The 17120-nt window shown below is 33.7% G+C and overlaps 1 protein-coding gene across 10 annotated transcripts in view; it reads left to right on the top strand.

Moving 5' to 3' along the window:
- Nucleotides 1-17120, top strand: part of NAALADL2 (N-acetylated alpha-linked acidic dipeptidase like 2) — a 1420296-nt gene that overhangs the window by 1051450 nt on the left and 351726 nt on the right. For all 10 annotated transcript variants that reach the window (XM_021933744.2, XM_021933739.2, XM_021933741.2 and 7 more), the window contains 3 exons: nucleotides 7124-7216; nucleotides 10501-10706; nucleotides 15177-15296. In XM_021933744.2, the coding sequence (XP_021789436.1) occupies nucleotides 7124-7216; nucleotides 10501-10706; nucleotides 15177-15296 (419 nt within the window). The remainder of the gene's footprint in view (nucleotides 1-7123; nucleotides 7217-10500; nucleotides 10707-15176; nucleotides 15297-17120) is intronic.

Genomic DNA, 17120 nt, shown 5'->3' with positions numbered 1-17120 from the left:
AGTCCAATCCTAGAAAAAAAGTTCTTTTCTAGAGCCACATCAGCAAGAAAGGGACTCAAGTATATATAATGGGACAAATATTCAATTAAACTTAGAGACTCTAGAAGATCTATGCCTAGTATACTAACACACGCTTAATTATTGGATATGAGACTCAGAGTTAGCAGCAAGTGTATTCTTCAAATTTCTGTGAATAATGTTGGAATTTTTTCTAGATATTTGGTATAATTATTCAAAATACAGGTGGAAATGAAGGTTTGTTAGTTATCCCGGAAGAAGAAGATTGGGAACCAATTAATCTGGGTCTTAATAATTGCAACAAAAATGCAAGGCAGAATTGTCTCTGGACCATAAAATTGGCAGTAGTTATTTTTCTCTGCACATGATGAAATTAAGGGATAGAGAGAGGCAGCTATTTCATGTCTCTTAGCTCTGACACCCCTCACCCTATTTGAATACAAATGTTCTCTGAGTGGAACACATTTTTATATCTTGAAATCTTTTAAACTTCACATGTCATAATTAAAGCTGTCATCAAATTTTACATGAAAGGCAGAAATTGGTAAATGTGAGCTGGAAATGTAATTTTTAACTACCAGTACACACACACACACACACACACACACGCAGCAACTTTTTGAATAATTAACTGCCCCTAAATAATATTCTCCGGGAGTTTCTAATTACAACTTTCAACCGTGATTTTTTTTAAAACTTGAAATAAATGTACAGAAAGTTGCAAGAATAAAAGTATTTTTTCTTAACTACTCAAGAGCAAATTACAAACATAGTGAACATCTCTGACTTTGTCAGTGAATTCTCTGACAAACAATGACATACTCCTACACAGATGACACAACCATCACGATCAGGAATTAACCATTGACACATTACTACCATGCATTTCACAGACTCAATTCAACATTTTCCAATTTTCCCAGTAATATCCTGAATTACAATAAGATCCAAACTAGGCACATGTGTAGCACAAAATTGTCAAACCCACCATTTCCTTCAACCTGGAACAGTTTCTGTCTTGTCTTGACTTCCTTTGCTTTGCTACCTTTCGATGTTACATACAAATTATCTACAGTATTGTTCCTCAAATCTGTGTCTATCTGATGTTTTCTTATGAGGATATTCACACACTGAATCTTTAACAGTAATACTACAGAGTGAGACTATGTTTTTCCCATCGCATATTATGAGCTGGTGCATGATATTACCATGTGCCAGGGAATAATTTGTTTCCCTGTATGTAATCAATTGATGCCATTACTCCCTCCACAATGGATCCAACCTTAGTCTCTGTCTAATATGGGCTATTCACCCTATATCAAATGTTCTACCTGCCCCTACCACGATGTAGTTAACTTCCTTACTTTACTCAGGCTCTAACAATGTGTGTTCTCCAGCTCTTAAAAACAGATGTCCTTCTCACTCTGCTTTAGTTTGTCCCGTCTCTAGTGATGCTGCTACCTTTGATCTCTTGATTAAGGTGGTGGCTGCCAGGTCTCCTTATTGAAGTTACTTTATAATTGTTTTCTTTTACACTCAATAAGCATTTGAAATAATGTAGCATACTGCCTCTAACCCCTGCTATCTCTAGCCATTAGTATTTGTGTTCACTGACACTTGTTGCCCAGTCATTTCTATGATGATGCCAATGGTGACTTTCTAACTTCCTGGGTTTTTTTTTGGTTGTTGTTGTTGTTTTTAAGATACTTTCAGTCTGTTACTATAGTGCAGTGGCACCATTTTAGCTAACTGCAGTTCTTGAACTCTTTGGCTCAAATGATCCTCATGCTTCAGTCTCTGAGTAACTAGGACTAGAGGCATGCATCACCATGTCTGGCTAATTTTTTTTTTTTTTTTTTTTTTTTAGAGGCAAGATCTTGCTATGTTGCTCAGGCTGGTCTCAAACTCTCGGCCTCAAGGGATCCTCCCAAAGCTTTAGGATTACAGGCATGAGCCACCACTTCCAGCTGTAATTTTATCATCTTTACACTTATTAGTTGAAATTCCACTGTAAAGAAGAGATTTTTCTTTTTTCTATTCATTTCTTGATATGATTTCTTAAATTTACACATGCCAGTATTGCATCATTACTTGATTAGGATTTACATTCATAATAGATTCAATAGGTTATATACCAGTGCTATTTATATCTTGATGCTCAGATTGTCAAATGTTAGCCAGTAATAGCAACTTCAGATGGATTCTGTGTCCTTTGACATGTACTCATTATTCTTCATATATTTACTTAGTTTTTGGCACTATAAGACATACTAAATCGTCTTGTACTTTTCCTGTGCCAGCTCTGTTATCAGCCATTTCTCCAAAGACTCTAGGTCCTTTAAGTGGAGAATAGTCTAGAAAAATAGATCTAGATTCATCTATTGCTATTGAAGTGTTGCTTCTCTCCATACTACTCAGTGAACAAAACTAGGAAAATATAATTATATTTTAATATTATATTTTATGTAAATATATAAAAATATATCTATACACTCAGACATATCTGTATTTACTTTTAAATCTATGTGTGTGGGTGTTATACACACACATACACACAGTTTTATATATATGTATGTTCTCTTGGATATATATAGATATATATACAATCAACAACTTATATAGATATGTTCTCATGGTTTTATGTATATAAATATATAAATTAATATAAACTCATATGTCCTCATGGTTTTGTATATAATATATAATTAAAATATATTAAATTTTATAATTTAAATATAAATATAATTAAAACACATTATATATATATATACATATAAAACCATGAAAACATATCAACACCGAGTTTTATTTATCTTTCCATGTTTGTAAGTCTTTTCTCTAGCAGTTAGAAATCACCTTCTCATTAAATGGAATATATTTACTTAGGTAATTAGATCCCCTGCATGTAATCAATTGATGCCATTACTCCCTTCACAATGGATCCAACCCTAGGCACTGTTACATACAGGCTATTCACTCTATATCAAATGTTCTGTCTGCCCCTACCACAGTCTGGTTAACTTCCTCACTCCACCCAGGATCTAACACTATATGCTATTCAGCTCTTAAATTCAGATGGCCTTCTCACTTTGCTTCAATCACTTATCTCATTGCACTATTTCCCCTGGCAGTTGCTTTCCTCCTCATATTCAGGCCTTCTCACAAACAGGTACACATGCAGACACGCAGACACACACACACACACACACACTTAGACACTATCCCCACCATCCTTGGGCCCTGATATATCATGCTGGACCACAGGCCAAAATAGCTAGATCCTGAGGTCCACAACCACCATCAAAGAAAATTAGCACAACAAATACATATACCACCCAAAGTTACCATATTGGAACACATGGTATAAGAATTTAAAATAAGGATTAAAGTTAAACTCAAAAAGAGAATAAAATATATTAGCAATATAAAACAAAAATCAGAAAACATTTTTTAAAATGAGAGGAAATAATAGGTGCAGAAAATAAGATAATTGAAAGAAATACAGTAATAGTTAGGGTAGGTAGATAGATACAGTCATAGATAGATGTCACTGAAGAATAAATTCAAGAGCTAGAAGATCAGATTGACCTTCTAGATCCAGACAGGCTGGATCTAGGATAAATAAATACAAAAGTACAACTAAAAGATACAGTGGATTAAAATGGAGTTGTAGAAACAATATTAGAGGAAGGAAAAAATGGGAGAGAGAAAATGGTCAAAAAACTAATAATAAATTTTCCAGAAAAAAAGGAAAAAACACACCTATATATTTTATAATTAAATTCAAAAAGCACAAAAATAAAGAGGAAAATTCTAAAAGTTTCGACGGTGAAAAAGGGTTCAATGTTGTCAGGTGCTACACTAGGAGGAGACAATCTCTCTAGGTTTTAATTCCACCATCCCTGGGGATTTGGAGAAGAACTACCCCAGAGTGTAGGTTTGTTCAAACCTTTTTACAACAGTGCCTCACTCCAGCAGATTTGGGAAGGCCTGCTAAACCCGATTTCTGTTCCACTATTTAATCCCTCCTTTTTCATAGTTTGTTCATAATCATACATGTTTTTACCTAAGTTCAATCATTCTGTATATCCCTCTGTATTATTTTCACTTATAGCATATTCATGTTTCTATATATTCTTTTTATATTTAACAGCCACACATTTTATCACAATTTTCTAAGTCATTTCCCTGTTTCAGATGTTTATGTTGTTTTCTATTATTGCTATTATAGATTATACTGCAGAGAGTTGAATTATTCTTGTAGGATACATTTCAAAGTACAGGATTGCTTTTGTTATTGCTATGAAGAGTAATATTGCCTTACCAATGGATTGTTCAAATTAGCAATGCCAACAGCAGCAGATGTGTCTTTACAGCAAGTTTATTCAAGATCTTTCTGATATTTATTATTAAAATTTAAAATGTGATTATGGTGCTGACTCTAGTGAAGAAAAACAGACTCTATGCGTATTTATTTTCAGATGTGAGTATGAAATAATATAAGGATTGTAAATGCACCAATCATCACTCTGTAAAAATGCACCAATCAGCACTCTGTGTCTAGCTAAAGGATTGTAAATGCACCAATCAGCACTCTGTAAAAATGCACCAATCAGTGCTCTGTATCTAGCAAAAGAATTGTAAATGCACCAATCAGCACTCTGCAAAATGGACCAATCAGCACTCTGTAAAATGGACCAATCAGTACTCTACAAAATGGACCGATCAGCAGGATGTGGGTGGGGACAGATAAGGGAATAAAAGCTGGCCACCCCAGCCAGCAGCAGCAACCCGCTCAGGTCCCCTTCCACACTGTGGAAGCTTTGTTCTTGGTGCTCATTGGTGCATTTACAATCCTTTAGCTAGACACAGAGAGCTGATTGGCGTGTTTTTACAGAGTGCTGATTAGGGCATTTACAATCCTTTAGCTAGACACAGAGTGCTGATTGGTGCATTTTTACAGAGTGCTGATTGGTGTACTTACAATCCTTTAGCTAGACACAGAGTGCTGTTTCGTGCGTTTTTACAGAGTGCTGATTGGTGTGTTTACAATCCTCTAGCTAGAGAGAAAAGTTCTCCAAGTCCCCACTCAACCCAGGAAGTCCAGGTGGTTTCACTTCTTAATTCCCCTTCTAAACAGGACACCCCAACAACTGTTGGGAATTGGGCAATGACCACTCTAGCTACTTCAAGTAAGAAAGTGGTCCAGTAAGAATTAGTACATGTGTGTGAAAATGGTTATTTTAAATTTTAAGCACTATATTAATGCAAGGTAATATTGCAAGGAGTACAGTATACATATTGTGAGGCTTGCTCACAGCTAACTTAGACAAAAATATATTGAATTTTAGAAAACCAGAAAAGATTCTTCATCTATATCTATATCTAAAATAAGCAGGAAAGATCATTGAAAGGTATAAGGTAAAGAGTCTATAAAGTTCACTTATGTGGATCATCTGGAACAAACCTTGAGCAGGGAATTAGACAAACAGTCAAAACAAACAAACATACGAGCCCAGTGCTATGACAATCTTGAAAAGGCAGAACTATGAGACAGTAAAAAGATCAGTGGTTGCTGCCAGGGGTTTTTGCGGAGAGAGGGAGGGAAGGAGGGATGAAGAGGTGGCACATAGGGGATTTTAGAGTAGTGAAACCATCCTATATGATACTATCATGATGGATATACCTCATTATGCATTGTCAAAGCCCATCAAATATACAACACAAAGAGTGAACCCCAGTGTAAACTATGGATTTTATGTGTCATTATTGGTCTATCAGGTGTAACAAATGTTCCACAGTAATGCAGGTGTAACAAATGTTCCACAATCTATCAGGTGTAACAAATGTTCCACAGTAATAGGAGGCTTGGGAGACAGAGGATATTTGGGAACTGTGTACTTTCTGCTTAGTATTTTTGTAAACCCAAAATGCTCTAAAAAACAAAGTCTATTAATTGAAAAACAAACAAAAATGCATAGTACCTAAATTAAAAGCACAATGCTCAGGCTCTACAGAGATTTACTCACAGATAGATAATGCACTCAGGCATTCTCTAAAGGCCTCTTTACTTTTGTTTTGGTTATTATTTTAATGAATTCAGTGTACTGATTTTCCATTTAATTTGTTTGAAAGGGTACATTGAGGGAAAGAAGTAATGTATTTATTAGAACAATTTCTATCTAGCAGTAAGAAGTGAACGTCTGTGGGCCTGCCAGTATCATGTGGCTACTCTGCATTACCTGCTTTCAAATTTGCCATGCTCTGCCCTGACACTAACACCTAGCTACTCCTAAACCTCTGCTGTAAGGAAAACTTTAAAGATCCTGTGAGCCACTTCCCAACCCAGACTTCTCAGGATCCTTCAAATACAGGATTAATACATTTCATCTCCAGAGACTATGTCAGTTCTGTGACTAGAGTCCCTCCTGATTTGTGTCTTTGCCTTATTTGCAAAATTTTTGAATATCAAACATAAACAGAAAAATTCAAAGAGGTAGAGTGATTAGTACGGATTTAGAATAGAGGTAAGGAACCTACAAACCCAGATAGAAATAAAAACTCTAATATATGAAAACATGTACAGCTTTAAGAATCTTTATTTATTTTTATGTTGTGTAATGCTTTATTTACCATTTTTAAAGTGTTAATAAAATAGTGAGTCATACTGGAAAGGTTATTGTCCACATGTTCTTTATCTGAAAATAGAAAAGTATTCAATATTCTTTGGAAATATTTTAATCTATTTTTTTCCCTTTTTAAAAACATGAGTTGCCCACATCTCCTGAAGGTCTTCTGAATGCTCTCATAATGAACCCTCATTGTAGAACTGAATGTAAGGTTTAGAAGTGCCTATTTATGGCTCTGAGGTTCAAAGATGCTAGCAATTGTATCTTAGTCATCATTGCATAACAAGCACCTAAAATAGAATCTGTACAAAATATTGAATAAATATTTGTCAGAAAAAGTATAACTTTGGTTATCTGAGAACATTCAATTCTGTGGAATTCTTTTGCTGATGATACTGGATAAATAAATTTTAAGGTTTAAAAAATACAATAAAATATAAAGAAACAAAAGTCTTTAAATTTTTATTTTTTTTCAGAAGTAAGAGTCATCAGTATGCAAGTTCAGACGGTGACAAAATTGAAAACAGTTACTAATGTTGTTGGATACGTAATGGGCTTGACATCTCCAGGTAAGTAGGGTTAAATATTTATAATCTACACTTTTTATGAAACTTTACAAGGAAATGCTCTGTAATAATTTAATATCATACTTAAATATCCTACTTTAGATGTAACTAGAAATTTGTCCCACTCTTAGAGTAGATAAATTTGAAACTAAGAAGTGGGTCTTCATTCTCTTTCCTACCATATCTCTTGCAAAATAAATCTTAGTGTGGGGGGAGAGAGAGAGAGAGGTGGGGGTGTCTCAGGATGGGATGAAACAAGAAACAGAGTTTAGATTTGGTAAACTGGCATGTTCTACAAAAGCCAAAGTTTTCTTTTTTTCTTATACTCACCATAACATCATTGAAAATTTTATTTTTATTAAGAAGACATTTTAAAGAATGATTTTTTTTTCCCTCTCTGCAGCCTCCACCTGCCGAGTTCAAGTGATTCTTGTGTCTCATCTTCTTGAGTAGCTTAGACTACAGGCACCCACCACCACACCCAGCTAATTTTTCATTTTTTATTTTTAGTAGAGACAGGGTTTCACCATGTTGGCCAGACTGGTCTTGCACTCCTATCCTCATGTGATCCACCCGCCTTGACCTCCCAAAGTGCTGGGATTACAGAGGTGAGCCAAGCATGCCTGGCCAAGAAAGATTTTCGTTTTTAATGATGTGTTTTTTTATAAATACAAGTTTTGGTCTCCAAATTTAGTTGTCCAGTTTTAATCTACATCCCACTCTGTATCCTTGGTCCATTGTCAAATTTGTCAAATGTCTGCAAATGGTCACCTGCAGTTACTCAGGAGGCTGAGGCAGGAGAATCGCTTGAACCTGGGAGGCGGAGGTTGCAGTTAGCGGAGATTGTGCCACTGCTCTCCAGCCTGGGCAACAGAGAGAGACTCCATCTCAAAAAAAAAAAAAAAAAAAAAAGAAAGGAATCTTCAGATATTATGTAGGCTAATTAAGAGATTAATAGCAATACTTCCAAACACATTGTAAGACTGAATCACATATTACTGCCTAATGTGCCTGTTATACAGTGTAGCATTTAATAATCTTTTTATTACACTTTTGCTACTTCTGTTGATTTGGGGACATTTACACAAGTTCTCCTTGGAGAATTATTCTTCTTCATGACTTTGGTAAAATCGGCCTAGTTGCTAGCTCAGAATTTTAAGATCAAGTTTTATAGCCTCCCAGTTTCTTGCTGGCCAACTCTTACAAAGTTCATGAAAGTCAGTTATTTTCTCTGATTTCTTTACAGGTACAATGTTGCACAACCTCTGATTATAGTTCTTTAAATACAAGATATAAATACATTTGAAAATTGTTACTATTGAATTTCAACAAATTTCCATCATAAGGTTCTCTATTGAAGCACTAGAATATTTATCATCACTGATTCATTCACAAGTTGTTATTGGAAAACCCAGTTGTACAAATTATACTAGCTTTAGACTAAAGAAAATTCAATCTACAAAATATACTCCTGAAATTTAAAAAATCAATTTTACCATTAGTATTCTTCAGTGAATTATGCAAAGCTTCTGAAATGTTGCTTATTTGAATTTTACAAAAAATTGACTGTTTATTTACATGGCTTTGAAGATTAGAAAAAAATCATCAATTAGCTTTGTTTGTTAGATACGGTTTATTTAGAATGCAGACAATTCCAGGCAAAACTTTGAGACATTTATGGGAGATAAGTGAATAAATTATTGGGTTTTTAACATTTGTAGACACATTATCACACTATGTATACCATTAATTAAATCTTTTTTTTTTTTTTTTTTTTTTGAGACTGAGTCTCGCTCTGTCACCTGGCTGTAGTGCAGTGGCATGATCTTGGCTCACTGCATCCTCCGCCTCCAAAGTTCAAACAATTCCCTGCCTCAGCCTCCCAAATAGCTGGAATTACAGGTGCCCACCACCACACCCGGCTAATTTTTGTATTTTTAGTAGAAACGAGGTTTCACCATCTTGGCCAAGCTGGTCTTGAACTCCTGACCTCGTGATCCACCTGTCTCGGCCTCCCAAAGTGCTGGGATTACAGGCGTGAGCCACCATGCCCGGTCCCATTAATTAAATCTGAATAAAATGTTGGCAGATCAAATCCATTGCCAATTCCTGTGTGGAAAACTAAAATATCTTCATACCGTGACATTTATTGTAAGGTAGCTTTTTGGTGTTATAAGTCAAAGGGTGATTCATTTATTCCACACATGTGTAAGACCTTCTTTGTGTTGAGCATTGTTCAAAGTGGCTTACAAAATAATGACTCCTAAAATTCAAAACAACTAAATGTAGGATGTACTGTTTGTTTTCCTACCTTAGAGATGAAAATACTAAGGCATCGAAAGTTGAAATAAGCTTTCCAAGGTCACAACTAGTAACTTGCAAAGCCTGAATTCTAAACCAAGCAGGCTGGATTCAGGGTCTACACAATTTATCATCCAGTTTTGGGACATCTGGTAATAAAATGATATTCAATGAAGAAAAATTTTTGCATAGATATATGAGGATACTTGGTCAGATAAATTCAGATTTGTTATTATTACCAATAACATTCACTGACAACAAAATCAGAGGAAACTCTCGAGGGGCATTTTCAGCCTTATTATCGAAAATATTCAGTAATGTACATTGAATAGGCTACTTCCATGTGTTAGGAAGGCTCTCCTAATAGTGTATCTAATAAATTTTAAATGATTGTATGAAATAAAATATGTAAAAGGCAACTTTTATAACAGTTGAATGACTTTTGATATTGGTGAATTTTATTTTATTTTTTCTTCACAGGAAGGAGAAGGCCTACAATTATAAGTTGGAAGCTGTAATTAATTCCCTATGGAATTAATTTATTGCAGAATCCATACATGACTACCACACTTTTAATATTTAAAGCTACTGTATAAGTGCTTTCTTATATGTATGAGTTTATTAATATTTACTGAGCATACACACATTGTTTACAGGGCACTTCCCACTCTGAGTCTGGAAAAATGTTAGATAAGGGTTTCATTGTGGCCTATTTGTATGCTTCATTAATTAATATTCATGTTATAAAGGAGAGTAATATGGATCTAAGCTTTGGATTCATAATTGGGTTCAGCAGCTGCCTCAGCTTTGATATATGCAGATGTGTGAATTAAGACAGTGGGCAAAAAAAATTAAAGTAGTCTTAATTATTAGAACAATTTTGCTTAATTATTGCTCAGTTGTGCAGTAGGATTATGTAAATGTCATTAAACTTATTGTTAAGGTTTACATTTTTTTAAATGGCTCTTGTCCCTTTCTATTTTCAGACCGGTATATCATAGTTGGCAGCCATCATCACACTGCACACAGTTATAATGGACAAGAATGGGCCAGTAGTACTGCAATAATCACAGCGTTTATCCGTGCCTTGATGTCAAAAGTTAAGAGAGGGTGGAGACCAGACCGAACTATTGTTTTCTGTTCTTGGGGAGGAACAGCTTTTGGCAATATTGGCTCATATGAATGGGGAGAGGTAAAGCAGAATATACATTAATTACAGTGCTTTTCTTTTCTTTTCTTAGTTTGCTAAAGTAGACAAAGTAAAATTTTCAAGGCCAAGGGCAATAATGTGCTTCTCAACTAAAGTGTCCTATTGCCTAATTTGCTGAGATGGCTTATAAGAATAAAACAGAATTAGAGCTAGACCACAGCAAACTACATATGACCTTCAAATAGCTTATCCCTATTGTTACCAGACTTACAAACCCCGATACAGTCTAACACACAATAGTGTTTACCTTGTTGTTGTATTTCTCTTTAGAAGACAGGATGACAGGCATTGGACAAAAAAGGATCAGACGATACATATTATCTTTCTTTTTCTACACTTTCTAGGAATAATCTGGAATTAGGGAACAATCTCCTATATTAAATGTTTATTACCTTAGCATTACATTTTATCTATACAATATGGATCCTGAATGTAAAATACATTTTAAAATCCACTTTTTTCTCCTTCTTCCACTCCACCCTTTCACCCTTAACTCCCTACCTTTCGTTTCTTACCTGCCTATCTATTGCCTACCTACCTATCTAACCACCTTAGGAAACCTGTATCCAAATGAAATCTAGCATGCAATGAGGTGCAGTTAGAATACAACTGAAATATTGGAGAATTTAAGTCTCAAATGCTTCTGAAAGATCTGTGTCTCATAAATGCACTGTATTTTTAATGGAATATGATAACTGATAATTGGATTGATAGAAATTCTATTTACTTTTGTGATTTGTTTTAAAAAAGAGGTTCAATAGATATATGTAGACAAAAAACACTACATAATTTTACTAGGAAAGTAAGATAATTTAATACTATAGTTTTTTCACTACTTCAACTTTGAGGAGAAAAATGTAATAGGAAATTATTTTGCTACATTTTTATTTTTAATCACCCAAAAATGATAACATATCTATTAAATCAAAGAAAATATTTAAAAAGGTATAGAAAAGAACATAGCAAGTATCTTTTTTAATTTGAAGGAAGGAAAAGACTTAAAGATGAGAAAATTTTTTTCAGTGTAAAATTCATCCAGATTCACACATTGCAAATTGGAATGCTTTTCTGTATGCAAATGAGTGGTGTGTATGTTTGAGCCATATTCAAAAGAACTACTTCAAATGAAAAAATTCCTTTGCTTAAAGAATCTTTTTAAGTTGACACATTTGTAAGTAAGCTGGAAATGAAATAGATGAACCAACCTCTTAAACTCATATTCCAAATTACTTTAAAGATTGGTAAACAAGTTAAAGAACAGTTTAGGGAATATGTTTGTAATCTATACCATTTTTAATAAATCAGAAACAATTAATGTTTTAGTTTTCCTGTAACATTAAAACACATATCTTTAAAATGTCTTAAAGATTCTTTTCAAATTCCAAAGATGTATTTTGCTATATCAAACTATATTTTAGGTCTTCTAGATACCTATCTAGTAACTTTCACAATTAATTTATGTTAATTCTAAATTAATACATATATTTCTGAACTATGTTTTGGAATAGGCTAGGCTTGTCTAAAGTAATAGTTTCTAATGTAAACATCTGAAACCCCGATGGATGGGAAAATTTATTGTAAAATTTAGTTGAGCATCAGGCGTCAGAACCTGTAAGTTGAATCAATGTGGGCTTGCATGTGTGTCAGCAATAGTTTTTGTCAAAGTAAGTTGATATTTTTGTGGTTAATACACATTCATTTTTAAGTTTTTGTGAAGTCATTGCACCTTTTAATAATTGTATATTTTCTTAGTCAATTATGCTAAAACTACAGCAACTACAATGTGGGAGTTCACAGGAAAAAAAGTTTGTTAAAAAGGTTGTTCGTATTCAAGACAAGTACCAGTGTCTTTGAATGTTTATATATGTATTTACATTTGGCAACTCATTACACATTCATTTACTGGCATTTTAGGTGACTAGATGGGCAAAGACATATGAATAATGAACATGGTAAATAATATACATTTGATTATGGGCTTATGGAATATATTTTTATAATTTACTGTGTCTCACGAGATTGTTCAATGCAATTCATGAAGCCATTTTGTAAACATCCTGTTGAAGAGAAATTTAGAAAATTGCTAGTTGTCCTGTTTTGCCTACTCATGTCAAATGTACTCCTGAGAATGAAAGAGTTTATGTTAGATTGAAACTAATTATGCTTTAAATATATCCCCCTATGAAGGGGAGTGAGGAAAGCCCTTATTGACATATCACATTGCCCCATTTAATTATGCTTGCATAGAAACCTCTGGAAACCCACAGTTGTAGTTAAGAGGATTAGGTGATGTTGATCAATAAACTTAAAATGGAATCATAGACAGAATTATTAGAGAAATGATTAAATACTGATCTTGATCTTTGAGAAAAATTATAACATTTTGCTAAATAGGTTCTATACTTTAAAAAGTACCATTTCTTCTGTGAAGAATCTTCATGTGTCAGAGGCTATTGTGGAAATATTATAGATATTAGAGTAAAAGAATTCATAGTTCAAATTCTCTTTACCATAGAACATGTCATTTTAGGCAAGATTAACTTCTCTAAGACTTGATTCCTCCAATGAGTCTACTAATGCCTATCTTACGAGGTTCTCATGAGAATTATATAGACTAACATATAGACAGTGTTCGTGTGGTAGTGTGCTAATAGAAGCTGATATTTCATAGCACTTAAGTAACAGATATTTTTGAACAATAATTATGGAGAAATTACTCAAGCTTAAAATTCATCATTTATGTGCACTTAAGATGTTTATTAATTTTAAATGATTGTATTTTCCACCCTCTTACAGAATTGAAATTCAACATAGTTTCAATATGTTGAAATTATGAATTTTCAACATAAAATATGGATAACAGTGAAAATATGCAGGATTTATGTTTCCGTCCCGGGTTTCTTTTAGTTGGCATTGTATTCTCCAGTTCCATCCACGTTATCACAAAGGAGAGAAGTTTCTTGTTTTTCAAGGCTAAATTGTATTCCATTGTGTATATTTAACACATTTTCTTTATCTACTCATCTGTAATAGAGTGTAGAATGGTGGTTTCGGCCTAGGGTATGGAGGGAATGGGGAGAAAATGGTCAACTTCTATTATGTATTGTGTGGTGTGGTGAATATACTTAGTAATAGAGTATTATACATTTCAAAATTGTTAAGTAAATTTTATGTGTTCTCATCACAAAAAAATGTTAATTATTTGGGGTGATGAATATGTTAACCAGCTTAATTTAATTATTCCATATTATATTCATAAATCATAACATCACTTTGTACTCCATAAAATTATACAATTTTAAGCCATTTACAATAAAAAAAAAAAACAGGATGACATTATCAATTTGGCAGGTGTACAAGTCCTTGTAGTCTTTCATTTCATAGTATTAGAAGAAGAAAGATACTTTCCTAAGTTATGACATAATGTAATCTTTTAGGACATTTCTGTAGAACTGCCACCCACTATGATGATTATTTGTTAAATGCTTGCACAAAAAAGCAGGGAAATAACAGAAAGACTTAGTGGTCATTCTTAATAGGATCAGTGGTCTTCAATTTTGTGTGGTAAGGAGCAGAAGAGAAGTGGAAAACTATTCTATGGAATCATTCAGTGTTGCTTGTGTGCATGAAATTCATCAGGTTTTTTTTTTTTTTTTTAAGGTAATATTTGCAAGATTACATTGTATTATGCCCCATTTTGCTCATAATACAGGGTTTATTTGTGCAGAGTAGCTCATTGCTTCAAAAGAGAAGGGCTGGTTTTATTCCTCACTGGAGTGCTTTATCTATACCTCTCCTCTCATTCAGTGACTCTAAAATTAAGTTGCATTCATACTCTGTAGTTGAATCCATATTACGTTAACCTTTGAAGAACATTTTCTGTTAAAATTTGACTTTGTCAGGAACATGCTTTAAAATATTTTATTATATGTTATGTCTAACTCATCATTCTTGTTTAAAATCCTTTTTATAATCTTTGTGTACACTATTAATAGTATAGGATCACTTTGAAGGTACTTATGGCCAAGCGCAGTGGCTCATGTCTTTAATCCCAGCATTTTGAGAGGCCGAGACGGGCGGATCACGAGGTCAGGAGATGGAGACCATCCTGGCTAACACGGTGAAACCCCGTCTCTACTAAAAATACAAAAAATTAGCCGGGCGTGGTGGCGGGCGCCTGTAGTCCCAGCTACTCGGGAGGCTGAGCCAGGAGAATGGCGTGAACCCGGGAGGCGGAGTTTGCAGTGAGCGGAGAGGGCACCACTGCACTCCAGCCTGGGCGACAGCGCCAGACTCTAGCTCAAAAATAAATGAATAAATAAATAATAAATAATTATAAGGTAATTATGCAGTATAATAATTTTAAGTATGAATTGTTCATTATTCAGTATCTAACTAATAAAGTAGAATCTATTTGTTTGTGTTACAGATAGATCCTTTTTTTGATTTCAGGATTTCAAGAAGGTTCTTCAGAAAAATGTTGTGGCTTATATTAGCATCCACAGTCCCTTAAGGGGGAACTCTAGTCTACATCCTGTAGCATCACCATCTCTTCAGCAACTGGTAGTAGAGGTAAGATGAACCACTCTTGTATCAAATTATTATACAAAATTGCCCTTTTCTCTATATTTTGGCATTTCTTGATTTTTTCATTTGTTTTTAAAAATGCATCAAATGTTGTGTGTTTTAAGAAATGACCTATTGCTGACATTTTATCAATATACCGTAACTAATTTCTTATGTTCTGGAATTCTTCACTTGCTACTCTTTTATGGTCATAATTCTAGAATACATGAATCACACAGTTATAGAGAAGGTGTACAAAAATATATTTTTTAAAAAAATACGAATTTAGCTCTCAAATTCCCAATTCTGTAATCTTGACATTTTATGATAAACTTGGTTACTTTTGAATTTCTTCCCTTTCATTCATGTTTTACATAAATTTGAGAGCTGTCCTATCTTTACAACTGCTGTGTAGGCCCCCTGAGAGCAAGAATATAGTGATAACTAAATTTAAAAGATTTAGAAAATCTTGTTTGAAAAAATACTTGTTGGAAAAGAAAGCATGTTTTCTTACTAATTACCCTAAAAAATCATATATTCTTTATGTTTCATTGGAGTTACTTATTTTCAAAAATATTTTGTTACTTCTCACCTAATTTAAAAAATTAGCAGAATAGTTTTTCCTGTTTATTAGTAGAGTTCACACTTTTATTTCTGCATTCTTATGAATTTCACTATAGATAAAATATGTGCTATTTCTCAGTATGAAAACAATCATACCACAACTTAGGAGTGGTTTCCTCTTAGCCTCAATGTCTCTATCTCTCCATATATACACACACACACACATATATATACACACACACACATATATATACACACACACACACATATACACACAGATATATATGTGTGTGTGTGTGTGTGTATATAGGAACCAATCTTTCAGATGCCCACAGGACTTTTTAGGGAGTGATGCAGGAACTGAACTCGAAAAAGAGAGAGGTAATGAACAGAGTTTTGAATTAGCCATAATTTTTTATTGAAATGCAATGCAAACTAACATTTTACAACTTTCATAAAGTATTTTTTAGCTTAATAGGTTTTATTGGCATTTCCATATGTAGTACAATAAAGAAGACATTATGAAACGTGAAGTAGATAATTCTGTACATTTAAAATCAGTCAGGCCCCTGTGTGCATGCCCCAAATTATATCCATATCTGTAAGTTAATTTATCCTGCTCTGTGTACTACTTTGAATTCCTTGACTCTTAGCTGCCTGGAAACCTTGCAAAAGCAAACAAGCCTCGGATGTCTCCCTTGGAAATTTAAGATATTTCTGAATGAGTGGATTATAAGGTAGAAGAAATAGTGACCTCAAGTATCCAGAAATAGAGGAGGGTTGGTTTAAAAATATGTCATTTTCTTATCGTGTGTTACAAGTTTTCTATTTTGAGAATCTTGAAAGATACTTAATCATTGAAATTAATGGGTAAATAGAAATAGATAATTATTAAGAAGTATTAAATCTACATAATCTTATTTCTGAGAATATAATGCTATTTAAAATATCTTTGCACATCTTATAACAGGACTAAAATATTTCAGTATCTAAACCTAATTATGTGAGAATACAGAATGGTTTCTCAATCATGAATGATGATTGATGATTCACAAATGATGACATACATGTCAACATGTACCTCACTTTTTGGAAGAGGAATCTTTTCTGTCCTATAATTGAAAATGTTTACACACTAACATCTAAAAATGAACTGGAATGTGTATAGAAAATATTTTTTTTCCGTTGAGATCGTGTGTGTGTGTGTGTGTGTGTGTATTCATGCTTCATATGACAATTTAGAAGGTTAGGAATATCACAACTTCA

Source organism: Papio anubis, chromosome 2 (assembly GCF_008728515.1).
Source record: "Papio anubis isolate 15944 chromosome 2, Panubis1.0, whole genome shotgun sequence".
Lineage (NCBI taxonomy): Eukaryota > Metazoa > Chordata > Mammalia > Primates > Cercopithecidae > Papio > Papio anubis.
This window is presented reverse-complemented; position numbering and strand designations above follow the sequence as displayed.